Source organism: Salvelinus alpinus, chromosome 36 (assembly GCF_045679555.1).
Source record: "Salvelinus alpinus chromosome 36, SLU_Salpinus.1, whole genome shotgun sequence".
In the NCBI taxonomy this organism is placed as follows: domain Eukaryota; kingdom Metazoa; phylum Chordata; class Actinopteri; order Salmoniformes; family Salmonidae; genus Salvelinus; species Salvelinus alpinus.
The window spans coordinates 12628581-12655433 of record NC_092121.1 but is presented as its reverse complement, the minus strand read 5'-3'; the positions used below and the strand labels follow the sequence as shown (position 1 = coordinate 12655433).

The 26853-nt window shown below is 44.7% G+C and overlaps 1 protein-coding gene across 5 annotated transcripts in view; it reads right to left on the bottom strand.

Annotated features, from left to right (window-relative positions):
* Positions 1–26853, bottom strand: part of LOC139564881 (protein TANC2-like) — a 132885-nt gene that overhangs the window by 53210 nt on the left and 52822 nt on the right. For 4 of the 5 annotated variants that reach the window (XM_071384730.1, XM_071384732.1, XM_071384731.1 and 1 more), the window contains exon 3: positions 13774–13870. In XM_071384730.1, coding sequence (XP_071240831.1) covers positions 13774–13837 — 64 coding nt within the window. In that variant the 5' untranslated portion in view covers positions 13838–13870. Of the gene's footprint in view, positions 1–5325; positions 5588–13773; positions 13871–26853 lie in introns of those variants that run through there. The other variant, XM_071384733.1, reaches the window with a different exon arrangement.

Here is a 26853-nt window from a genome sequence, read left to right as displayed (position 1 = left end):
ACTGTAAGTGTGAGTCCATAGAGTCAGTGCAAGAGAGTTTGTGCTAAAAAGAGTCAATGCAGGTAGTCATTTGAATAGCTATTTAGCGGTCTTGATAGTAGTCCCTCTGAGTGGGACACAGAGGCGATAGACCAGACTTATAGGGCCTGGAGTTTTTCCTAGCCGAGGGTTAGCTAGAGGTACCGTACTATAACCTTACTCGCCAGGCTTATTTTGTTACTTCAAATACTCATAATTTTTCTCTCTAAATAGAATTATACATGGGGGAAACAAGACCTGAGATACCATAACTAAACATACAATTCCAATCATCTGTTGTTTTCTCTTTGCTGTGGGGAATATTTGCCTGCTTGTTTGGAGCATGTGAGGAGCTAAGTGTTCCACATGGTTCCAGATGTTAAAGCCTTGTACAGCCTAGCAGCCATTATAAACACGCACTTCCAGTTGCGACTTGCTAAGGGATGCTAGTTAAGGTTTCTGTGTGTGTTTCTGGCCTGGAGAAAGAAGCAATGCTTGGGCGTAGTCTTGCGCTGTTGAATAATTCAGCGTTCTGGCTGGTCAAGGGGAGGGCTGTGTGTGCGTGCGTGTTTCTGGGCTGTGTGTGAACGAGAGCATGAGGGAGTGGGTTAGCCAGCGAGAGGAGGAGAAAATAGAGGAGAGGAGACAAGACAAAACCCCGGGCTGTGAGCCACCACTCCTCCACTCCTGTTTTCTATCGTTCCTTTTTTGTTCCTCCTCTCTGTCCCTCTGTCTCTCATCAAGTGCTCCACTGGGCTCTCTCTCGCTCTCCAAACAAAGCATGCTAAAGTTCATCTGGTGGCGTCTGCTACAAGCTAGGCTTTGCTAGCAGAGCACTGTTTATCCCACTTCAATGAAAACGACAAGGTTATAATAGGGCCCAAAGGTTTTCCCAACGACCTGACCTGTTCCTAAAAATTCACTGAGGGAAGTAACCAGACATTCAGTTTAAATCGAAGGCATCTGTTAGCAACAGGCTAAAGCTAATGGCAGAGGTGTAGACAATGGCATCATGCAGTGTCATAAGATGGTTGCCTCAATGGACACTACAACATGTTGCTGGGAGTATCGATGAAACCATGGCTTAATGACAGGGGGAGCAATCCTGTGCTTCAAAAGGATGACATTGGGAGACATTTGAGCTTCATAGAGCTTCATGAGCATGTATTGCTGTAAACAGGGGTGGTAAGTAGCTGATGAATGTTGTGAGAGGCTGTGTGGATCCACAGTGTGTGCTGCCTGCTGTGCTCAGCGGCAGGCATTGCATGATAAAGCCCATAAATCCAGCAGCGTCGGCATAATTCACTGAGGGGAGGAGAAGGAGAAGAGGGGAAAGAAGAGGAGGAGAGGAGAAGCGAGTCACAGTGACCTTGTGTACCATGATGTTACATATATGGAGTTAGCGGGACCCAAGAGATACAATGTGAGAACATTAAAGCAAAGTTGTGACAACATTATTATACAGATGATATGGGACACGGACACAGTATCAGTGTAACAGATAACTCCTCACAAAACCCAGACATAATATACTCTATGGGCATTTCAAAGTTCTAGAGTGGGATCTCTGTTAGTTCCGAAGTATGGTCCATTTAATACAGAGACATTGCCACAGTAGGCAAGGTAACCAATCCAGCCCTCCTCTTACTTGTATCATTGCACAACCAGTAAATCACCAGCAGAATCTAATTTTCATATTCACTCTGTTGTTAATACTTACATATTGGATCCTAACTCTAAAAGTAGGAGAGATCCTACTCTGGAACTTTGAAATGCCGGTAGAATATATTATGTTCAACAATATATAGCAATCAAATGTTGAAATCAAAATACTACTCATATGACACCAATGTTTGCTTTGTAGTACCTAGAGATGAAACACTATGGAGTCTGGGTAAGGCCTTAATGTCATAAATGTGTCAACTTCGATAAATGTCTCAATTATGTCAAATATATACTACCATTCAAAAGTTTTGGGTCACTTAGAAATGTCCTTGTTTTCCATGAAAACATACATGAAATGAGTTGCAAAATGAATAGGAAATATAGTCAAGACGTTGACAAGGTTATAAATAATGATTTTTAATTGAAATAATAATTGTGTCCGTCAAACTTTGCTTTCGTCAAAGAATCCTCCAGTTGCAGCAATTACAGCCTTGCAGACCTATGGCATTCTAGTTGTCAATTTGTTGAGGTAATCTGAAGAGATTTCACCACATGCTTCCTGAAGTACCTCCCAGAAGTTGGATTGGCTTGATGGGCACTTCTTATGTACCGTACGGTCAAGCTGCTCCCACAACAGCTCAATAGGGTTGAGATCCAGTGACTGTGCTGGCCACCCCATTATAAACAGAATACCAGCGGACTGCTTCTCAAATAGTTATTACATAGTTTGGAGCTGTGCTTTGGGTCGTAGGAGGGAATTGGCTCCAATTAAGAGCAGTCCACAGGGTACGGCATGGCGTTGTAAAATGGAGTGATAGCCTTCCTCAAGATCCCTTTTACCCTGTACAAATCTCCCACTTTACTACCACCACCAAACCACCCCCAGACCGTCACATTGCCTCCACCATGCTTGACAGATGGCGTCAAGCTCTCCTCCAGCATCTTTTCATTTTTTTCTGCGTCTCACGAATGTTCTTCTTTGTGATCCGAACACCTAAAACTTAGATTTGTCTTTTTTCCAATCTTCCTCTGTCCAGTGTGTCTTCTTTTGCCCATCTTAATCTTTTATTTTTATTGGCCAGTCTGAGATACGGCTTTTTCTTTGCAACTCTGCCTAGAAGGACAGCATCCCGGAATCTCCTCTTCACTGTTGACATTGAGACTGGTGTTTTGCGGGTACTATTTAATGAAGCTGCCAGTTGAGGACTTGTTCGGCGCCTGTTTCTCAAACTAGACACTCTAATGTACTTGTCCTCTTGCTCAGTTGTGCACCGGGGCCTCCCACTACTCTTTCTATTCTAGAGACAGTTTGCGCTGTTCTGTGAAGGGAGTAGTACACATCGTTGTACGAGATCTCCAGTTTCTTGGCAATTTCTTGCATGGAATAGCCTTCATTTCTCAGAACAAGAATAGACTGACGAGTTTCAGAAGAAAGTTCTATGTTTCTGGCCATTTTGAGCCTATAATGGAACCCACAAATGCTGATGCTCCAGATACTCAACTAGTCTAAAAGAAGAACAGCTTTATTGCTTCTTTAATCAGAACAACAGTTTTCAGCTGTGCTATCATAATTGCAAAGGGGTTTTCTAATGATCAATTAGCCTTTTAAAATGATAAACTTGGATTAGCTAACACAACGTGCCATTGGAACACAGGAGTCATGGTTGCTGATAATGGGCCTCTGTACGCCTATGTAGATATTCCATTAAAAATCAGCCGTTTCCAGCTACAATAGTCATTTACAACATTAACAATGTCTACACTGTATTTCTGATCAATTTGATGTTATTTTAAATGGACAAAAAAAAGAAGATTTACTTTCATTAACAAGGACATTTCTAAGTGTCCCAAAACTTTTGAGTGGTAGTGTATGTCAACAATCTTTTCTCCAAAGGACTATTCTATGGCTTACATTTTGTGAAAATTCCCCAAATCATGGTCTTTTTTTGTCTGGGTTTTGTGAGGAATCACTCAGAAATGTTGTGGGAGTACAAGCGCAAGAACAGTTTGGGAATGTAATGTTTCTGCTGAGCCACTGTACTGTGTGGTGGACACTTATCTAACCAGCCGCCCCCAGCAAACACTCAACCATGCCCACCTTCACCAGCCACCCACTATTCTCATTACCCGCATATTCTACACACTCATACTGGGCTATGGATTGGCCAGAAGAGAACAATACCATTAGCTGTATTTTCTCTCTGGGTGGTTAATGATGTGATGATTTTAAAGCAAGTCATTTCCTCTCTATTCAGAAGCCATCAGTGCTTCCCTGCTGCTAGGCATTAGAGCAGAGCTAAAGCAGAATAAGAAGAGCAGCAGAGAAACTTCACAAGCAGAGCAACCTGATCCCACTGTGCCCTGCCTCTCTCTCTCCCTCCCTCCCGAGAACCCAGAGTGGGCGAGATATACTGACAGTGGAGGGATGTGTGTGTGTGTTGAGGGGAGAGGCAGAAAAGGAGAGGGGGAATATGTGTGAGAATGAGAGTGTGGGACTGTGCATGGGAGGGTGAGGGGTGTGTGTGAGTGAAAAATAATGCATGTTGATGGGATGAGTGTGTGTACGTGATTGGATGCGTGTGAGTAAATTGTATACCTTCCTAATATTGAGTTGCACCCTCCCCTCCCCTTTTGCCCTCAGAGTAGCCTCAATTCGTCGGGGCATGGACTCCACAAGGTGCCGAAAGCATTCCACAGGGATGCTGGCCCATGTTGACTCCAATGCTTCCCACAGTTGTGTCAAGTTGGCTGGATGTCCTTTGGGTGAAAGTGAAAAACACAGCAGTGTTGTAGTTCTTGCCACAAACCAGTGTGCCTGGCACCTACTACCATACCCTGGTCAAAGGCACTTAAAGCTTTTGTCTTGCCCATTCACTGAATGGCACACATACACAATCTATGTCTCAAGGCTTTAAAATCCTTCTTTAACCCGTCTCCTCCAAGTAACATCAATAAGGGATCATAGCTTTCACCTGGTCAGAGTCTATGCCATGGAAAGAGCAGGTGTACTTAATGTTTTGTATACTCAGTATGTGTGTGTGGGAGTGTGTGAGTGTGTAACGCGTCTGTGTGTAACGCGTATGTGTGTGTGCTCTGCCTTTATCTGCAGGAGCCCTGTGCTGCTAGGGAGGGGAGGAGACGGCTACTTCGCATCATTAGGCTGCCCGTGCCTGCGACTCGCCAGAGAGAGAGAAATCATACATGCATCTCACACAACTCTGTGTGAGAGACGTTCCATGTTCTACACACCCCAGCCCCTTCCCCGCCAATAACCTGTCACACCAGAGAGAGAGGGGGAGCAGGCGCATAATGGTCTGGAGCGAGAAAACCAGAGCAGTACATGAGGCAGAATCAGAAACCGAGAGAGAAGCATTTCATAGCATAGAACCACACTGAAAAGATCAGAACTGTCAGTCATCCTGATTGACATCCAGTGGGCAGTGCTAGACTAGCTAGCTAGTACTCAGAGGTGTGTGCATCACAGAGCAGCTAAAGGACAGTCATCCCAGCAGTAAACATGTACTTCTCTGAACCCGACCACAATTACCTGTCCCTTCTCTATGGCCCCTAGAGTCCCCCCACCCCTAGATTCCACCCTCCTATGTAAGTACCCTAGCCTGGTAAAGCTTGAGTCAGTCTCACCTCAGTTAGTAGAAAAAGTCTGCGTCTCCAGCTAGTAAAATCCTGTACCATGGTAAACTACTTGAAGGACGTGGCATAGAGATATGGCAATAGAGGCACACAAATGATGAGGAATAAAAAAGGAGAGGGAAGAGGAGGAGAGGAGTAAGAGAGAGAGATGGAGAGCTGTAGACAGAGAGTGAGCTCTGCAGTGTTGAAAGCAAGTGCCAGGTATTGGCCAACGCGTAAGAACACACACAAGGACAGACACACAGGAACAGGCAGGCGGGCAAACTCGCCCTCCCTCCTCTTCCTTCCCTCTCCCACTCGATAGCGGCAAGTTAGCTCGCTCTCCCTCTTCCCTCCCTCACACAGAAAACACTCGGAAGCTCTAAAAGGCGCAATGTCCTCCTTGAACAACCACATAAAAGCATCACTCACAAAACACAGAAATCCTAATAATTATATAGACAATAGTACAGACACATACTTGATCCATGCATCCTTACGTAAGCCCACTCCGATACATAGATTGACCCACCCACACAGGCATAATCAAGTAAACATGATTATTCACAAAACAACTTGTCACATCAAAGGGAACGGTGTTTGTGAACACAACCTTCAATCCAAGTGAGGGCACATTCAGAAAAGCCGTGAATAGGAATATAGTTCTACTGAACTACAGAGTGGTAGTAGGTTAAAAAAACATATTTCCGGGTATCCAGAGGTGTGGAGATGAAATGCTATTTTAAAATGGGAAGCCTTTCCTTCCTCTCCAGGTCGCTCTTCCTCTGAACTAGAGAGGTTGTTTCTGTACAGGCACAATGGTGATGAACACACACAGAGTATGTCTGCTGTGAACCTTATACATTGAATGTGAGTATAAATGACAGTTCCCTTGCTTACAAAGTTTGCGCATGTGTGCATCTCTTTGATTATGTTTGTGTGTGTCTGTGCGATAACATGTGTTTTAGCATGTGTACGTGCACAAAGTGAATATGGATTGCATACGTATCCATCTGTAAACTCCATGAAGAGTTCCATCCGATGATCTGAGGTGACACTTTCCCACGGGGCTGAATTCCAAAGAGGACAGGTTCACACACACAAGCGGATGGTGGAGCTTTATAGTGCTGTAAACAACCCTATAAACCTGTAATGCATCAACACCACACAAAGACGCTATTTGTGGAGTCTGGCCATGCGTAACCTACTGAAAACTATAGGCATCCTACCAGACCACATGATTACAATGGTAGGTAGTTGGCATCAGAGTCAATAGTACAACAGCAAAGTAAACTGCCTAGCAAAAGGACTTAATCCTCCTAATCAGATCCTAGATCTGTGGTTAAGGGCAACGTCTACCTTTACCAATAGAGAAGGGGAATAACACTTTTACAACAGCAGCTTGTCTGGTCTCCACCTACTGAATCATCTACTATACAAGTTTGAATCACTTACACATAACTCATGGAGACAGATCTGAATCATCTACAACACAAGTGTGAATCACCTATACACGAATCATGGAGACAGATCTGAATCATCTACTACACAAGTGTGAATCACCTCTATATGAATCATGGAGACAGATTTGAAACACAAATCTACAGGGGTACCATTCGGTCAGTTTTCGCTAGGGCTTTTAAGACCCCTTTGCTACTGGTTGGGTGTGAGGAGGTTAAGGTTGATGACATTGATAAACCAGTGAGCTAAGCGAGACTGGGGCAGATCGTCTGCAGCCTCGGAGCCACGTGACACTGCGTAAAGCCTCGACTGGGGAAAGGAAGGAGAGATTAGGTCTCTAATGACTGTATCAGTCACATGGAGGGCTGGGTGTAACATCAGTCACACACTGGGCCTCCTGGTGCAGAGTTCCATGCCAGAGTCAGTGTCCGTTACTACTGAACTGAGATTAGACTGGTTTAGAAGGGGAGACTCCTGGTGCAGAGTTCCATGCCAGAGTCTAGTGTCTGTTACTACTGAACTCAGTTTAGACTGGTTTAGAAGGGGAGACTCCTGGTGCAGAGTTCCATGCCAGAGTCTAGTGTCTGTTACTACTGAACTGAGTTTAGACTGGTTTAGAAGGGGAGACTCCTGGTGCAGAGTTCCATGCCAGAGTCTAGTGTCTGTTACTACTGAACTCAGTTTAGACTGGTTTAGAAGGGGAGACTCCTGGTGCAGATTTCCATGCCAGAGACTAGTGGCTGTTACTACTGAACTGAGTTTAGACTGGTTTAGAAGGGGAGACTCCTGGTGCAGAGTTCCATGCCAGAGACTAGTGTCTGTTACTACTGAACTGAGTTTAGACTGGTTTAGAAGGGGAGACTCCTGGTGCAGATTTCCATGCCAGAGACTAGTGGCTGTTACTACTGAACTGAGTTTAGACTGGTTTAGAAGGGGAGACTCCTGGTGCAGAGTTCCATGCCAGAGTCAGTGTCCGTTACTACTGAACTGAGATTAGACTGGTTTAGAAGGGGAGACTCCTGGTGCAGCCTCTTTGGTGCAAGATTGTACCAGGGTAGAGACTGCCCAGAGAGGGCATTGTTAGCAGGGGAATAGGCTGTACTAAGTCCTCCCATTTTATGTAGCTGGCACTGACTTTCATGAAACCCATTCTTTTACCATATAGTTTCTCTCTGTTGTAGACTGACTGCAGTGAGCAGTACACTCCTCTGTCCTTTCCTGTAGCTTGCTCATTTGGGGATTTGAGCGAGCTATGTGCTATGATGACCTGCCAAGTTACATAAGGTGATCCCTGTGTTGAAGCATCACCTGGTGTTTGAGAAGCATTCAGCTCCTATAATCCCCACACCCCTCTACGTTGTCACTCATCATTCCAAGGGATCTAAAGGTTCTACACACAAAGGTGGAAGGAAGGGTACCCCAGAGAGAGACTGATGTGATATATGGGAGAAGAGGAAGGGTAGTGAGGTTGTCTTACAGCTGAGCCCCTCTGTAGTGTTGCAGGCAGCGCCTGAGCCGCACAGTAGCCCCCATCTTCCTTGCCTCGCTCCAGGGATGCTTTCTTTTCACAGGCAGCAGGGACTCGGGGGGGGGGGGGGGAGTAGGGCTGGGGAGGTAGAGACGGCTAGTGGGAGGTAGGAGGGATAGAGGAATGTAGGTGGGGGCCAGCCATTCCGCCAGATGAATGGAACCTGTCTGGATGGGCGTCCACCCAGGATCTGGGCAGTGGGCCAGAGCCTGTCAGCGGGCATGGGCAGGGAGACGGAGAGAGAGAACCATGGAGAGAAGCAGATCAGGGAGTTGGAGAGAAGCAGATCAGGGGAAGTGTGGACTGATAAGAGTGAGGTAGATAAACGCATTAGCGCCTGAGATTTGGTAGAGAAAATAAATAAAATGTGTCCAATAGTCTTACTACAGCCTCTGTTGGGCAAACACGAGGACACTGAATTACAAAAATCAACTCCATTAGCACAATCATTTAGAGGAGGATACGTCTTTGGATAAAATATCATGCGTTTGATTCAGAGAATGTTAACATGATGCACCTCAGAACAGAAACCATTAGTAGAGCTGCATGTCTTGGTTGTAAAATCATACCTGACAAGCTGCCGGCTTCAGCACCATCATTCCCACAAGTGCTATTTAAAGAGGTAAAGTAAATTCTGTGGAAAATAACCTCATCACCAAACGGGAAGTAATGAATGACCATGGTGGGGATGATGGGCGGGGACAGCCTGCCTAGTAACTAAGGTCCACAGCTGCCGTGAAAATCTCTAATTTTGTCGATGTGCACAGCTTCCTTACATAACGTGTGGCTCTGCGCCTGATTGGTCTCGGTTGCATGAGCCTCTAAATTTGATTGGATTTCATTGACGCTGCTGACAAAAAAGCTTGCAATTAGCAGGCGGTGCTGGGACAGGCACAACGGTCTTGGCTGGCAATGACAGTCACCAGAGCCATTGAGCGGCGTTAGCCAGCAAACTCAGATTGCTGCAGCTGACACACACACATCCCCTGGTCCCTTTCCATCATCCACATCCATACAAGCTGCTTAGCCATAGCACACCGCGTGTCCCAGTGCTGTAGTCGTATGCTGCATTTTGGAGAGGAATCAGCATCCACCAGAATGTGTATATAGTGGTATATAGTGGGTGACTACCTACCTTCTGAAGGGGTAGGTGAGGTGAGGCAGTTACTCTTGGGGAAAAAATTGTCTGACTTAACTTTAACACTGAGCTCTACAGCAGTGTAGAAATAACCATTGAATACAGAACTGCCTTGGCTTGTTCCAGGAAACCCCGCGGATCTGCCTTACAATCTACACGTGTTATGACATGTCCTAAATGTTTACCGCAGTCTGTGCAGGGTTGGGAGATGACGTTTTTTCCCTCGCTCTGCACACGATATTGCACCATGTTGCAGTTGGCTGTCGCTAACGTCAGCTTTGATTCTTATCCAAGAGGTTAAGGAATCTGGAGGCTAGTAACCATCAATCCCAAGGTGACATGTGTTTTCCAGTGTGGTGAGATCGTTCATGTTTACTTGGCAAGTGCTGGTTGCTTGGATTTAATTTATGCCAAACATATGCTGAGGATATCGAAAGGTTGCTGGATCGAATCACCGAGCAGACAAGGTAAAAAAAAAATGTCTTTCTGTCCCTGAGCAAGGCAGTTAACACACTGTTCCCCGGGTGCCGATGACGTGGATGTCGATTAAGGTAGCCCCCCGCACCTCTCTGATTCAGAGGGGTTGGGTTAAATGCAGAAGACATATCTGTTGAATGCATTCAGTTGTACAACTGACTAGGTATCCCCCTTTCCCTTTCATTTGCGTACAGGTTGAGGGAGGCAGCATACAAACCCTATAATATGTCTTTGAAACTAACAAAATAAAAAAGGACATGGGAAGAGAGATTGCTAGTCATAAATGATTTGCCAGAACTAGTGGGGGGTCTTTCATATAAACAACAAGAGAAAAGCAGCAACTGCATCCCAAGGAAATTTTAAACAGACCATCCTTGGAGGAAAAAAGACTGCTTTACCAAGACCAACTGTTGTGGTAGTTTGGTGTCACGTTAGATTCTGTGTCACATAACAATCTTGTATTCTAAATGCTCCTCGATGTTGGCAGCAGTACAGCATTATGGTCAACAGCTGGCTATGATTGAGCCCCTAACATCTCAAGAGAGAAAATGAGTAGACAGGAGTGCACCTCATCAACGCCAGGCTTGGTACAGAGCCCAAACACCTCTGGCTCCATGTCCCCCCCACCTCATCGCCCCCTGCCTGCTACCCTCTGCCAGCCCACGACAAAACCACATTGGCCTCTCCCACAGTGCATTACCTTCTTCTGTTTGAATTGGAATCTGCGATCTCTCTCTATTTCAACAGTATTCCAAAAGTACTTTCTGCCTCAAGAGTATAAGGCCAATGAGTTCATTTTCGGGCCCTTCAACATGAGACTTCTGTGGTACAGTCATAATATCTTGTGACCTCTAATAACCTTATATTACCCTAATTAGCCCTCTATGGCCTTTCATAACCATCTTTGTTCTGACAAGACAAGTAACTGAGGAAATCCAAAATGGCTTTCTGGTAAAACAGATACCACAGGCTTTTACCATAACTACCCTTGATAAAGGGAGAGGTTATGAAACATGAAAACCAATGCTTCAGATTTAGAGCCTGGACTACACTTGCCGCTCTGAATGGACTAGCCCGTTTGCCGAGTCACGTTTCTCATTCTGTTTGGATGGAACGGAGGAGCTCTGAACACACTGGGGTGGCACTGTTCCGAGGGTAAACATAGTGTAGAGCCAGACACTTTCCTCTCAGCGCTGGCTTTAGGAAGAAAAACATATACACCCGACGAGTAGTGGCCAAGATCTACCACACCTCCCCACTGAGGTGCAGAACACAGTCATGACTGAGGTTGCACGTTGCCACGAAGACAGCCTTTGCTATAAGCAACTTCAACAACTTACAGGGACATGGAAATAAATGTAAGGTACTATCGCTGGCTGGACCCCTGCCTTGAAAACTTTTCTGGCCCTTTAAATGGTGGCTATTAGCGACCTTTCAGCTTAATTGAAATGACAACGTGTCAAGAGTGGACACAGTGTGGGCTTGTGTGGAACAGAGGGTCTCTTGACACTGTGGCATGGTTTAAAACACTTTGTTACTGTGTATTTTGTTGGCTCAGGTTCTCTCAGGAGGTCAGTTTATGAGCCTAAAGAACCTACTGCTACACTGTTGCAGATATGTACACCAGTGAATCTCGAGTCCTGAGGAAAAGCAACTCAGTTGATGATAAGAGTCCAATGGTGGTACAACTTTACTTCCTCAAGCCATTGGCAGTACTGTCCAACCTAGAGCACAATGTAACACATTTTACAAGTGATGCCTTTTCAGCATTCTAGTACAGTTAAATATTTCACACACACACACACAGACGGTCTAAGGCACTGCATCTCAGTGCAAGAGGCGTCACTACAGTCCCTGGTTCGAATCCAGGCTGTATCACATCCGGAAGTGATTGGGAGTCCCATAGTGCGGAGCACAATTGGCCCAGCGTCGTCCGGGGTAGGCCGTCATTTTAAATAAGAATTTGTTCTTAACGGACTTGCCTAGTTAAATAAAAGGTTACACACACACACCAAAAAGTTATTTTGTTGGCATTTACGCATGTCTCCATTGTCAGTAAAACATAATCAAAACCTATTTATTTCACTTACTTGCTGTGCTGTTTCGTTGTTAATTTGTTCAGTCGTTTCAGTCTCAACCAGGATTTCATCATACATGTCCAGCAGTGAAGTTTCACCTGTGTCTGTCCGTGGCCTCTCTTCCTCGGTGGCACTGTCACTGTGTCCGTTTCCATCTTGTCCAGCTTTGTATGTAACATTTCACGTTTCTTGTCTGCATCGAAGTAGCGGTGCTTGCACATGGCGTCGAGCATGGTGGCGACACAGTAAAGAGAGAATGCCACTGAATCGCTGGTTCACAGCCTGTGTCGGCAGTTTTGTTGAGCAGGCGTTTCAATGCCATGACAGAGGGTATCCCGTCTGCTGCAGGCGCAGTTTATGATCTTATTTCTCGAGTCAGTTGTTCGAATGGAGCTAGGAGTGTGTTCATGTTTCCAAATTTCAAACATTTTCTCAAATGCCATTGAAATGGCAGGAGCGGTATGACAAACAGCACAATCATGAGCAGGAAATACGGCTTTCCTCAGTACAAAATTCTTGTCGACCCACTGTGCTGTCACACTCATAATGCTCATGGGACTGATATCGATGGTCCAAATGTCAGTCGTGAAGCTAATAGCAGTAATGCTATTACTGTGTAATTCCGTTAGGGCAATATCTGAAAAATTGCGCACTTGGTAGTGTGTACTGGTGCTTGACCAGTCGGCGAAAGCCAACATCACCCACGACAGAGAACGGTTGATTGTCAAGGGCAATGAATTCCATTATCTTGGCGTTAATGGATTTCGAATTTGAGTTGTCTCGCTGAAATGTTCTTACTCTTTCAAATGATGCTCGACTTCTTGACTGCTCAATCCACACATCAGACATTGTGGGCTAGGTTAGGAATGCTGTGTTGCACGTGTAGCACAACATTTTACGTGGCATCATTACATCATGTACCTACCTTATATAGGTATGCACGTCAGCTTTGACATCGGTTTTGCACAGACGTTAAACTAGACATCGGGCAGATACCGTCGTTGGCATCTTTAACTAATATCGGCCGATTCCGATATGTTCACTGATGTATCGTGCATCCCTAATTTTTATGTTGCTAACATTTTAAGCCTGTAGGAACTACTGTAACGAAACTGCAAAACATGTCCTTGGTCAGACAAAGGCAGTAACAGAATCGTGTAACTTACATTCGTATAAAGTTTCTTCAAGTTAAAAGGAACGAATGGTGGGAAACAATCCGTCTCCAGTTTCATGGGGACTGAAACCCTTTGTGAATGACCTCAAACCTCCGTTTCTGGGAGATGAGTAACTTGAGTAAGAGAAGAGAGTGTTTGGGGTGTACTGTATAGCTGACTCTGCACCGATTTTTAGAGACGTGAACTTAACCAGCTGCATCCCAAAGACGTACTTTACCAAGCTTCACACGTCTCTACTGATCATGTGGCACGCTCCACTCCTAGTCCCTGGAGAGGGTGCCATAGCTGTGTAGTCACAGGTATCTCGTTCTGAACTCAGCAGCAGTGCAATGCCTCCTGTACCGCGAGTCACGTTTTATCCCCCTAAAAAAAGCTAGGCAGACGCCAACTTGTGAAAGGAGGCAAGTGCTTAGGTTAATGACTTGGTTCCTCGCAGCAAAGAGAGACATCACTGGTAGATCTGTGACTTCAATAGCAGGCAATAACCACAGTTAGTTAGTCATATGTTGTATTATTGAAGCACATAGTTAAACTGTGAGTGGCAAGCTTTACACACATACAGACAGACACACCACATACACAACACTGGTCAGACTGACTTACCACTGTTGCGATTTTTGCGGTTGGACTTGCCGCCAAGCAGCATCTTCAAGCTGTTCCTGAACATGACTGCACCGGTCTGCAGCGGCTATAGAGAAATCTGCAGAAGAAAAAGGGAGTGTTATTAATGTAGGCTATATTTACTGATGTTGGTTATTATTTGTTGTCAGCAGTATTCACTTGGCATCTAAAGCTGGGACCGAGAGACTGAAAAATAGCTTCCATCTCAAGGCCATCAGACTGTTAAACAGCCACCACTAACACAGAGGCGCTGCTGCCTACATACAGACTTGAAATCATTGGCCACTTTAATAAATGGATCACTAGTCACTTTAATAACGTTTACATATCTTGCATTACTCATCTCATATGTATACACTGTATTTTATACCATCTATTGTATCTTGCCTACGCCGCTCGGTCATTGCTCATCCATATATTTATATGTATATATTCTTATTCCATTCCTTAACTTATTATTAAGGTAGTTGTTGTGGAATTGTTCGATTACTTGTTAGATAATGCTGCTCTGTCGGAACTAGAAACACCAAGCACTTCACTACACTCGCAATAACATCTGCTAACCATGTGTATGTGACCAATAACATTTGATTTGATTTAAATTGCAAGTGGTGGGATAGTGCAAGGGGCAGATGAGGTAAAGATATTGCAAATTCCAGAAAGATCACCACAGAACACCACAACGGCACAGAAGGTAAATTGTACTATTCTGTCACCTAGTAAATGGTTTTACAGAATTCAGGTACTTAACAGCAATTTCTCACAGGTAAATTATTCATCCTCTTATACATACTGACATATTCGTAGTCTCTATGAGGATGAGGTGAATACAACATTAGCAGCCTGGTGGGGGAGATTTTGTTCCTTCCTGTGTGTTATAATAACTCTTCATTCATGAGATTTGTCATGCTTCACTGAATTACTTAAGGAATATTTTAGTACCTACGTCAAACAACGTTCACACCCATACAACTGATAATTACTGGTGTGTGTGAACGTATAGGTGTACCTTTATTCAACAGGCTTTGAAATCATGTTCTTTTGTGTCTTTGTAATGTGCAAAGTAGTATCAGTGCATATGTATGTTTCTGAGCTTCTTTTTAGCTTGCATCCGGGTGCTTTTGTGTGAGTATATGAGAGAAAGACCAACAGAGATAAAAGGAGAGAGAGAAAAAGATTGTGTCCGCCTGCCTTTCCTTTCTCTTGCTGCCACGCTGCATGATAATTAAGCAGGAGAAAGAGACAGTTGTGGAATGAGTGGAAACATTGGCTCTCCTCTAAGCAAATAGAGGCCTAAAATGCCCCCTGAGCTTCGAACAGCAATCCCTTTACTAAGTATCGAGTAGACCCACGCGTTTAGTGTCTTGGGAATCTTTGGTACCACGCTGTTAAAATCTTCTGCTTTCTTCGGTCACATTACAGCTTTTAGAAAGAGCCGACTGTGGTTCCCTCTCATACTTATCCTCTTCAACTTCATCTTTAGAAAGTTTGGATTAGCCATTTTGGCTTTTCAGGTATTCTCTCGTGTTTGGCTAATGTCATACATTTTTCACACAAGGTGTCAAACATGGAGAACTACGACCACGCCTAATCCAAGAAGACACGGCGCTTTTTGAGCCGACACTGGGCTTGGGCGGTATCCAAATTGTCATACCTTCATACTGACCTTGAGCAATACCTGGATATTCGGTAATACCGCCACTGAACAAGGGGCGCTGTTTTCAAACCCCACTGAGACTCTGTACTCCAAAAGGTTAGCAATGCTAACAAGTACATGTAACATCCCATAAAGAATGCTAACATTTCATACAGTCTCTTGACCTAAACTATTCAAGTAACTCACAGTTTGCTGCACGCACAAAACAAACTATTAGACCACAAGGCTCTTGATCCAGGAGGGGATTCTCTGCTGTTACCAAGCAAAGCTTGATTTTGGAAGAAGCTAACCACTAGATACTGTAGCTAACTAGCTATTAAATTAGCAAACCAAATGCAGAGCATTCAGCAAATTCTAGACAGTTAACTTAATAGTAGAAGATGTCTAGCTGGCAAACATTTAGTTGTGAGTTCCATACTGTAACTAGATCACCTGGCACAATGCTGTACAACAGTGAGTGACTCACAAGGCTCCGGTCTCTCGTCGTGGTGTGCTTGTAAACAAACACCATGTGACTGGGGACTAACGGTAAGCTTCATAATGAAAAATTATGTAACAGGTGAAATGAAGAACGCATTCTTCTTTATTTCCTAAAGTACTGCACAAATTGACTGCAGGTATTTCCTTAAAAAGTAGCAACAAATATTGGAATGGATATAAAAAAAATATATATATTTAAAGGTATTGAGAAATACCCCGGTATACGGTGTATCGACTAAGCCTATCCGACACACAACCAGTCCTGAGCTGAGCGCACACCAAAGAGGCAATTAGCAGCAGGAGTGTTCCTGATATTTGAGGAAAACCAGAGACCTTTAAAAACTCTTTCAACTGGTGTCAGCCAGTTGGGGGGGGGGGGGGGTAACTGTACAGTAACAGATGTTCCATGTTAAAGCTGGGGAATGACTCAGCGAGACACTGGACCCTGTGGCTTCTTCTGGCAGCCCACGATGCCAAACAACATCAACAAAGACGAGCCAGCGTGAAGCTCCCCCGACCTAGTCTCTCCTACCCTATCCTGTTCCTTTCTCCCTCCACCCCCACACCTGTAGCCTCTCTTTTCCAATGTTTTCTTCAAATCCTCATTTCCCCCCCGTTTTCTCACTCCAGTCAATCCTCTTTTCAATCTCTAGTGTCTGGTTTCTTCTAGACACGGTCTATTCATCTCCTTCTTTCTATTTATCCTCCATTCCGCACTCTTTCTCAATTTTTGCTAACAGTGCATGTACCCTCCATATGTGTATTTCAACTGTAACTCAGACCCCCCTCCCTTTGTCTCTCTCTCTCTCCCCCACAGGGGGTCTGTGGCCGTGGTCTGACCGCAGTCGGCTCTCCCTGGTGCCATTTCCTGGAAGCCTCTGCTTCGCCCCTCTACTTTACCACCACCCCCATGACTGTAGCAGCGTGATGTGGCAGAAGAAATAAAAACCAACAGCCTCCTTCACTTTGACTCCATTAAATCGGTTCGATACAATCCAGAGTTCCTCTGGTTCACTCTCTCTCAGTGTCTAAAGAAACCCGCACAGCGAGCCAGATCGGACTTAAAGCACAGCGAGGGTGACTGGCTTAAACAAAGGCAGCCATTCTGAGCCAAACAGACTTCCTTTAACGTTTTTATCTCGACGGGCAGAGCTACATCTTCATTTCCCGCCGGGAAGTGTCTGTTCTAGCAGGTGCCAGGTATAGGAGGGAACTCACAATGAGCCAAAAAAATTCTACACATGTTCAATTAAACGAGCAAAGCTAAAAGGAAGTTGATAGCAGTACATACTGTAGTATATATATACATATGTGTGATTTCATTACTTTAAATGTAATTTGCATTGTGCATTTACCGAGTCATTTGTCAGTCTACTTAACCATAGGCCCATGTCTGAACCCCTGTATATTATGTACATTACAATCGCCTAGTGGCTTTAACGGCATGCTGGTCAAGGTATTAGTCAGGCCTGATTATGGCAGAAGCCCAGCAAATGCAACACACATGGGTTGGTGGGTGGTAGGTGGAGAGAGGGAATATCTACACATTTTTGTAGTAAATCAAACCATTTTTCTCATACAACAATCCAATGACCCAGCCCTCCTTCCCTATCTCACAGGGGAAGAGTGGGGAGAAAGGAGGGACATGACTTGGCAACCTCCAAAAGAAGCACACTGCTTGAAGCCATTCAGAAGCACTTCACACAATCCTCCTGTTACAAGAACACTACCTGGTGCCCCACAGGACAAGCACACCTCGACACCTCCAAGCGCCGTCTAGGCTTTAAGTCAACTGCCATGTGATGTCATGGTCCTCCTAGCCAAGTCTATGCCGTATGTGTTGCCTTCTCTCTCCTCTTGCCGTTGTGCTCTTCATGTGGGAAAGGAAAAGGGGGCCCGTGTGCCCACTGGAGCCTGGTACTGTGTAATTAATGGGCCGCAGCGTGGCGCCGCAGCCCTCCACCATGACCTTACACAGCAGCTTCGCGGCTTACGCTAACAGCATCAGCAGAAAAACAGGCCCGGCATCAGGGCCTGTCAGAGACGGGCACCTGTCGTCGACAAGGCTACAGGGACTAGAAATGAGAGCTGACGCTGAATCCAGATTAGGACGCGATGTGACCTTATCCAAATGGCATAGCATCTGAGGAGAGAAGGTGCTAGTTTGACTATCTGTCCCAACAAGTGAAAAGTTAACAGTGATACATTTGGGCGAGTGAAAATGAGTGGCTGGTAATTGACATGCAAGGAGAGTAGCAATCTAAGACCATAACCAGACTGCTTGTTTGTTTGGTAGCTTGAACACACAGGTGTGTTTATGTGTCTGTTTGCGGTACAGAAGGAAGCATCTTCCCTGAAAGCTCAGCAATATGCTATCAGCAGCCCCTTCTTCCCTCCCCTTGGAGGCCTGATCACAGATGCAAGGCATATGTTCGAGAAAATGGCGATTGGAGGCTGAACCTTCATCAACGCTATTGTGTGTTCACTCAGACAACAACCCATCCACACAGCCCATGCTGAGGGGCACAGAGCATCCTTGGAGCTGAAAGAATTGTCTAAGACTGCCTTAGAACTGGGCAGGGTTGATCTTTCCAGTGCTGCATGGCCTGTCCTGCTCAGAGGCTTACTCGCGTGCTGCAGTAGCACCAACGGCATTAGACCGGGCTGACTGTGTTTTCACCGCTGCTCCATAGTGCAATCAACACTGTTATTCTTTAGGATTTGCTGCTGCCACAAAACATGGCTGATATGGGTGTGAAAAGTGAAGGGAGGTGTATAGTACTACCACGTTGGTTGAAAGGGTACATATTTTAACAGGCCTCTGTAGAAAACTAAGGGGGGGGAGGTTTTAGAAGTGGTCATAATTATCCCTGTTATCCTAACAAATACACGCTACAACATCAACATCCACTAATCACGCTCAGAGGCCCATCGGAACCGTCCGTTTAGGCAGTCATTACAGTTAGTCATTGTTGGTTTTTCAACATATCTGCTCCTTTACGACATCACAAAGGCCACGGCAAAACCATCAGATAACCTGTATGATTGAAGATAGTTGTAGGGCATTATGTGCCCACCTGCAACCATTTTCGAATGATAATCAAGGGACACTGTTAGCATGTTTACCTAAAATATATTTGAAAAAGAGTTTCAGCAGCAAAATCACCCCTCGTTCCAGACTAGACCCCCACAAAATAAAGAAACAAAAACAACCCATCCAACTCCATGGTAAAATCCCCCACTTTAACGGACAAGCAGAAGGAGAGTGACGGGAGGGATGGGGGCTAAACCTACATAGGGTCCGTCCCTAAGCTGCCACGCACACTGGCAACCGCTCAGATGTCCATTTCAGTCGTGCCGCTGCACCACTTTAGCATTCTGGAGACCCTGCCCAGAGTGACTGCTTTTCGGAGGGGGGGGGGGGGTAGATTTTCCCCTCACAGCCTTTCAGATTAGGCTCAACTCACATCACATCTTTCCCACTCTATACCTGATTATGGAATTCTCTGTTCCTCTCACACTAATAGGAAAGCGCTTTAGAAGAGGCTAGCTGAGGGCCAGACAATGCTTCGCCTGACACCACCTATCTCTCCCCCCATGGAGAGCTAGCGGTCGATACCACTGCCTGGTTTGAACAGTTGGCTTACTGGCTCGCCGATCATTACCTGCCTGCCAGTCAGGCATAGCGAGCTCTACTGCACTCGAAAGGTGAGGGAAGAGAAAACAATCTTTAAACTTGACCGAGTGAGGGCAGGGACTCCTGCAGAACCGCAGGGACTTTGAAGTAAACGAAAGTAATGGAATGGATGGTATTGCACAACGAGTTCACATCAGACTCACTACAGTAGGTTTTTCAGTAAGGCTTTGGTTTTGGAGAATAGTAACAGTTTTTGAACGAGGTATAAAACATGTCAAACATAGAGAAGGTTTACAACCCTGAGACAGGATCCCCCATCTCTCCCTTTAAAAAGTTGCAGTCCTGCCCCGCTTTCTTTGAGTACGCTGGATGACTTGATGCTGAACTCTCAGAATGTCCTAAAAATATGATTCTTTCCAGTCTGAGGAGACTAGTATATCCAAAACTATTAAGAATAAGAAGAAGCACAGGGAGTCCGCACAAAAGCCAGTGTGCTGTGAAGTGCACACACATTTGCTTCCTCCCATCAGAGTAGGCTACATCTCTGATAACACCACATTTATACAGGGCGCATTAGTGGTGACTAACAATCACCTCTAACCGATGGGATGAAAGCTTTTGGTTTCAATGCTGCAATTGCTCAAGAGAGAAAATTAGTTTCAGCTCAAGGATTCCATTTTCCGAAACTCTATATAGCTCTTATCTCAGAGTTGGGAGGCACTGAATAAGACCTTTATACTCCAGACTCAAATCTGACTTCTATAACAGACTGTGGAGCATTGTTGTGTTTATCGGTCTACAAGAGCTGAGAAGCATTTATGATAATCCGCTATCATGGATCAGGGGCTAATGTGAATATATATGATATTATCAAAATTAATGGGTCCTCCCTGGTTGAAGAGGAAGTTTTAAGCCATGTGATTTTCCTCGTGGAGATGAGCCCTGAAAGACTATTTTTGTGGTTGAGTGCTACATACTGTTGTCTCAGTGAAACATATAGGCTAATTTAGCTTAGTTTGTGACTAGCTGGATCCCAGGGACTCTGAAAATAAAAGTCATGATCTTGCCAGTATGCTGCCTGCATCACAACCTTGCATATTGCTTTGACTATCTATGCTCTTGTAGTGCTCAGTGCAGTACTCCCTTTTAAATCACATTTCCTAAACAGATATCTAACTATATAGCCTAACTAGCTAGCTTACCTGTCCTAAAACGGTGTACCACACAAGCACAAGTGATTCAGAGAGACTGTGACAGCAGTGGGAGAGAGAGTCAGTGTGTGCTGCAGTACCCAGCTGCTATCTCAGCATGACCGTCTCACACTGCCAATCCACTTCCCACGGCAGAACATAGGGAGTACAACAGGAGTGTTACAGCAATCTCAAGTTGTTTGTTTTCAACAGACCGGGAGAGAAGCACCGGCTCATAACATTAGAGGGGGAGGAGGTAGTGCAGTATGAAGCTTTACAGGAGGCTTGGTAGAAAGCCAAGAAAGACAACCAGCATTAAATCAACTTAATACACTTACTCTCCTCGTCCCTCCTCTCATTCCTCTATATAAATATGTTCATTACAAATACAAGTTATGAAAATAAATTACCTCCACCATTTTGATGGTGTTAAATTAGTTCATTGTGAAGGCAATCCAAAACAGTAAATGGTTTAGTGTTCCAACTGAGAGGAGTAGTTCAGGATAAAGGAAGTAACAAAGGACAGCCTCCACAGTGTGCTGTAAGTAGAGGCAGAGTGTGTCAAGGCCGTGTGTCAGGTTGTGATATCAGAGATCCCCATGACAACAGCCTGGCACTGACACCATTCATTTCTCTCTCCAGGGGGGGCCTTTTTGAGCTCTGAAAACAAGATGTCACTGTTGACCTCTCGCCCCATGAAAATGGCAGGTCATTGTTACGCCCAGGAGGCACTGTGGTGTGTCGTATGATCTGTTCCCTTTGGAGGGTCTCGCATGTCGCAACATGACGCTGTTTGCTTTTTGAGCTCATGGGTTATTCTGTTTCTATGCACTGAATGGGGTGGGTGTCATCGGGGGGTGTACAGACACTTTAGTGCAAAGGTTCAGGTATTTTTCAAATGGGGTCCTGCTGCCTCTTCTCCTTTATCTGTCATCTTTGACTTGCGCACAAAACCAAACACGGATGATGAAGTCATCTTATCGTTATCCCAACGTAAATACAATTGAATACAGAATCAATGTGCTGACGTTTACACTAGAATGCAATTTAAATCTAATCTTAACCTTACTGTAGTAGTTACTATACACATCTTTGCGGAGAGATATGATGGCAGAGAGGCCTCAACTTGCATCGACTATTCTACAATACAGGGCTCCCCAACTAGGTGGGGGACTGAAAGTGTTGTCTCTGTAGACTAGAGCACACTGAGTTGTGCAGGCTTAATGGAGAGCATGCGATCAAAGGGTTCACTTCTTCAAAAATAACTGAGTGTGCTTGTTCGGTTAGGTTTCAAAGAGCTCCAACATCTCACATAATTGCATTCCTGCGTCCAGCCCAGCTACAGCCGCTGTATAACATGGGCATGCAACGTTTCAGTTTGATCTGCATTGCTGAGAACCATCATAAAAACAAGGATGTCAATTAACCAAAGTTATGACAACAATAGCAGTAAGGAAGTGTCTAAATATAACTTGCTTCATCTAATTAAAGGACACTCTACTGTATCTTTTCGGATATTTACGGTCTTTTGATGACGGCTCTGAAGAACGCAGACATTTTCCATTGTACTAACAATAGCTGAAGCGAAACACATTTACCGTACCACACTGGTACGAATGCTCTATTTTTTTTATAGAGGAGATGAAGGGAGAGAAGAGCCTGAACAGATTGAGATTCTGCCTTCTCCTCATCGTGTCATCAGGTTTCACACCTCCACCTTTGAAGCCACTAGGTGGTGAATGAGAGCCCACAGGCTTGAGGACCACACTGGAAAAACACATGGCCCTCTACTGTTATTCTGCGGGAACCTCAAACAATAAATCAGCTGCGGGTGCAGAGTCCAGGGAAATAGGAGGGGAAACGAAGAGCGGTAGAATTTACAGTACTGGTCATAGCACCGTTTCCTGTGTTTGGTTTTTGAATGAGCTCTGGGGAGGATCAAGGGGCCCTGATCCAGTGAGCAACAGTAAAGCTGATAAGAGAATGTCATTTTAGAGGGACGTCAAGTTGCTAACGGCAACTCCAGTTTCTGCAATCTCATGTTGATTTTCTGGTAAGTAGCCATGTGTAGTCTGAATTAGGAATGTGACAAATAGAAAATGTTCCTTAATGTTTAAACTACTATTATTTTATTGGTTTTCCGTTAAAACGATATGACATTTTCATAAAATTCCATGCAAATTCACAATGCAGCTGCGCTGCTACCAGCAACAGTTTGGGTTTCACAGTGCATCCCCTTCAGATGGTTAAGCACTGCACCTGTACTACCATTAATGTACCTCAGTTCCACCTCCTAAAGTTTACATTTCTTTCTCATTTAACTTCTCAAAGTATTCCCATACAGGACTTCGCTGCTGTCGCTTGCCTTTCTCTGCCATTTTTCCAAATGTTAACGACGATGACGTAGTGGTAGAGAGTCAACGCCAAAATAATTGTTTCCTCGACTCTTGCACGTTGACGACTCCCATTTATAAGTGTCAAGATTTGATAGGAATAGGAATCGACTCCTAAGATGTATTATTTTTTAAACGGAGGAGACTGAGTAGCTGCTGTACTTCCAAGAACAAACACTTGCATCTTTAATAGTGAGCTAGCAAGGGACAGGAGAGAGGGGGGAAGGGCACAGCATAGGCAAGTCGTACACCAGGGAGACAGTCATAACCGTGTACTCGGCCCATCTATCGGCAATCAAAAGTTGTATGTTGCAATAGTACAGGTGCAACACTTAGCTCTCACAGTCACACATAGCATCTGCGCATGTGCCCGGGTTAACTTGACGCCATTCACAGCGTGGTAGCCTGGGCACCAAAACCCTGGAGAAGTTGACCTCGCACTTCAACACTCTTAGTTGTGGAAATTGACCCACTATGAGGTTTACTTTCTACATCGACTTCATATCATTGAGTGAGTCTACCTTTAGATTACACAACTTTCCCCAGGCCTTTATAGCCTATCGTCTAGTTAGGCTATGACACATAAAATATTTTTTGTGATAACTGCTCTGTGATTTTAATTTTGTAGGGGGGGGGGGGGGGACTAAAAACAGTTTTTCGGTTAGGGATTTTTCTTAACATTAACAATTCCAACTTCGTTTTAACGTTTAAAAAGTTCACACCCCTAGTCTCAACGCCTTCTAGCCAGGTAATGATGTTAGTACAAGACCAAGGACTTAGAATAGGCAGTTTATCTTCCAGCATCAGTATCACATCCTTCCCCAAAGCAAAGGTATTGGTGAGAATTGTCTAGACTACAGAAAACAAAAGGAGGTTTGGGAAAAATGTCAGCAATATTGGACATTCCAGCTCCTGATGCTCCAACAGGAAGAACTCTCGTAATCCTCCTGCTGTTGTGATTAAGTCATACTTTGGTAGATGACAATGTCTGACAGTTGTAATGACATTATCTTCCTGCCGAAGCATTTCATGTGACATGTCAAACCCATTCTTTACTCACAGGGACACATGTCATGTCAGCACGCAGCTTTCTGACACCGTCGTTCTCTCAGTGACAGCATTGTGCCCCTCATGCCCCCTCTCATGAGTCCTGACATGGTAGCAGCTGACTACTGTAGCAGGCGGAGGGGAGCTTTTTGCTTTTTGCTCCCCGACCTTGTGAGGTCTCAGAGTAATCAGTTACAATGGCAGGAGAGCAAGCCTCTGTGGCAAACAAAATGGCAGGGGGTGGAAACCGAGAATGTCTTGGTTTAATACGTTTTGATGGGTTTGTTCTGCGCTGCTGTTTTCACCACGGGAAGGCTCCTGTTGGGAAGATGCCCCGCCGTGAATACATTTCCGACTGTGGAGACATTTCATGACAACCCAAAAAAAGCCTCTTTACACCATTCTTGTGATAGGTTTCTCACGCCACAAGATATTGTATTGTCCTCTCTTTTCCTTGCAATGTGAAAGCAGTGCATGTCTGACAGAGCATGAGCTGGTGCATTTCTACAAAGCAGTGGATGGCAGTAGATATAGATGGGCAGAAGGGGGGCAGGGTGTGTTTATAACACGCTTACCGTGGCACAACCTTTCGGTGGAATACAAATACGCCAGCAAGGCAATTCCAGGGGACGATAATGATTGTATTCAAACTGAAACTCTAATTATAATGCATCAGTTAGCGACAGTGGATGGTTGCATAGCAACAGTGGTACCAGACTGCTATAAAATGGAGGGAGATACAGGCTACACTGTATATGAATGTGTGTGCATGTCCATGTCTATAACAGGTTTGTTTAGCAAGAGTAAACACACCAGATGAGAACCAGAGCCATATAGAGTTAGGCCAACTTTTAGAATTTTGAATGTTGGACTATTTCTAGACATTCAGGGACATAGCATTGTTGAAATATTCCCCATGTAATGTTAATGGGGCACTAACATGGCTGCCATAAAATGCTGAAGTGTAATGTAAATGCATAATAATTAAGAAAGCACATTGGCCCAACTTTCTATATGGCTCTGATAAAAACTATATTTTCCATTACTAGGATAAGAAATTACATTTATTCATGCATATATGTATGTGTTCACCCATCTATCCATGTACGTATGAGACACCCTAATGACATTTTTTCTTTCAGGTTCTGAACCGCTAAACTAGTGACCGACAAACACTTATAGCCAATTGAAGTAGCTAATGAAGTGTAGGCACTTTCCAAGAAGTCTCATTCCTTCTCTTTGTGTGGTGTGCTCTTTTGTCGCTCTCTGTTTGTTTCAAATCCACACAAGTTAGTTCCATTATCCCTGGCCATCCACCTGAATCCTGAGTGCTGCTCCAGGTCTTTAGAGGGGAGTAATTCCTCTGACGTGCTTTTGTCCTCCGCTTTGCATGACAAAGGACTGCAAAATCACCCTTGGGATTATGAAAGGGAGAGGACAGTGTTTTATATAGGTGTGTCTGGCTGGGCCGAGGGGCTGGGAATGTATTGAAACGGACAAATGAGAGATTCTGCAGCGCAATCGTTTTTTTGGGATGGCGCGGATCACTTTAATACTCCCACCCACACAGCTGTGTGCACTGCACACTCACTGGCACATTAAAGTGCACATCGATCCACACACACAAAATCATGCCTAAAGTATCAGGTTAAAAACACACACAGACCAGACCATTCTCAAAACCCCACTACGACGTGCTACCTTGCAACACTCAAAATCGATATAACCTTCGATTTCCAGGATGGGGGAAGCCATTTAAAGCTTAGTCTGTACCACCCAGACAAGATTGTTGCTTTGCATCATTGTCTTCTCATCCAAGCACACAGCTAAAGAGAGTTCGAGGAATTATACCATTAAACATGCTGTCAGGATGGCGCAGCGATACGCTTAAACCTACCATCGCCACAACACAAGGGTGAAAATCAGAGCTCTATCAATCGTACAGGAAGAAATTCAGATACTTTGAGTACAATTAACAGATACAACACGGTGCCGACGTCGTTGGCAGGAGGTTGAGGGCTTTAGACACTGTAATCCTGACATAATGCATTCAGAATTGAGCCTAAGTGGGTGAAGGCCTGGCGCTGAATCTGCTGTGTGTGTTTTCTTTTCTTTACCTTTCACACTGCTAAGACCCGGCACAGCTGCCTCTTTGATGAGGCCATTCCTCTAACACACAAGGACAGGATATCCTTCAGGAGAGTGGGAGTATGGCAGTATGTATGTGAATGTATGGGGGGGTCTGAGGGTATTTTGCGCTCCCTTATAATAGTCGGTCAAGCGGATGTAGAACATGGAAGTAAAGACCACGTCCTAAAACCAAATCGGGAAACACTTGACGGTTGAAGGTTCCCCGTACTCTGATCTCACAAATACAATAGTGGTGTAGTGAACCCCTGGATTAGACATCATTTAACAGTATTACTGTAGAACAGTAATGAGACAGAAAGCATTAATGGCTCGCAGTAATTTACCAGTACTAGATTATGTAATCTAGCTCTAAGAAAACAAAGAAAGTAAGACTGAATTGTTTAGTCAACGAGGATGTTAGTTTTGTGAAGACGCAAGCGAGTTTATAGGCCGTCAGTGGCCTCAAGGTGATGTGTGTAATAACTAACCTGGAGTAACAACCCCCCACCCCCCGTGGCTAATGGCTGT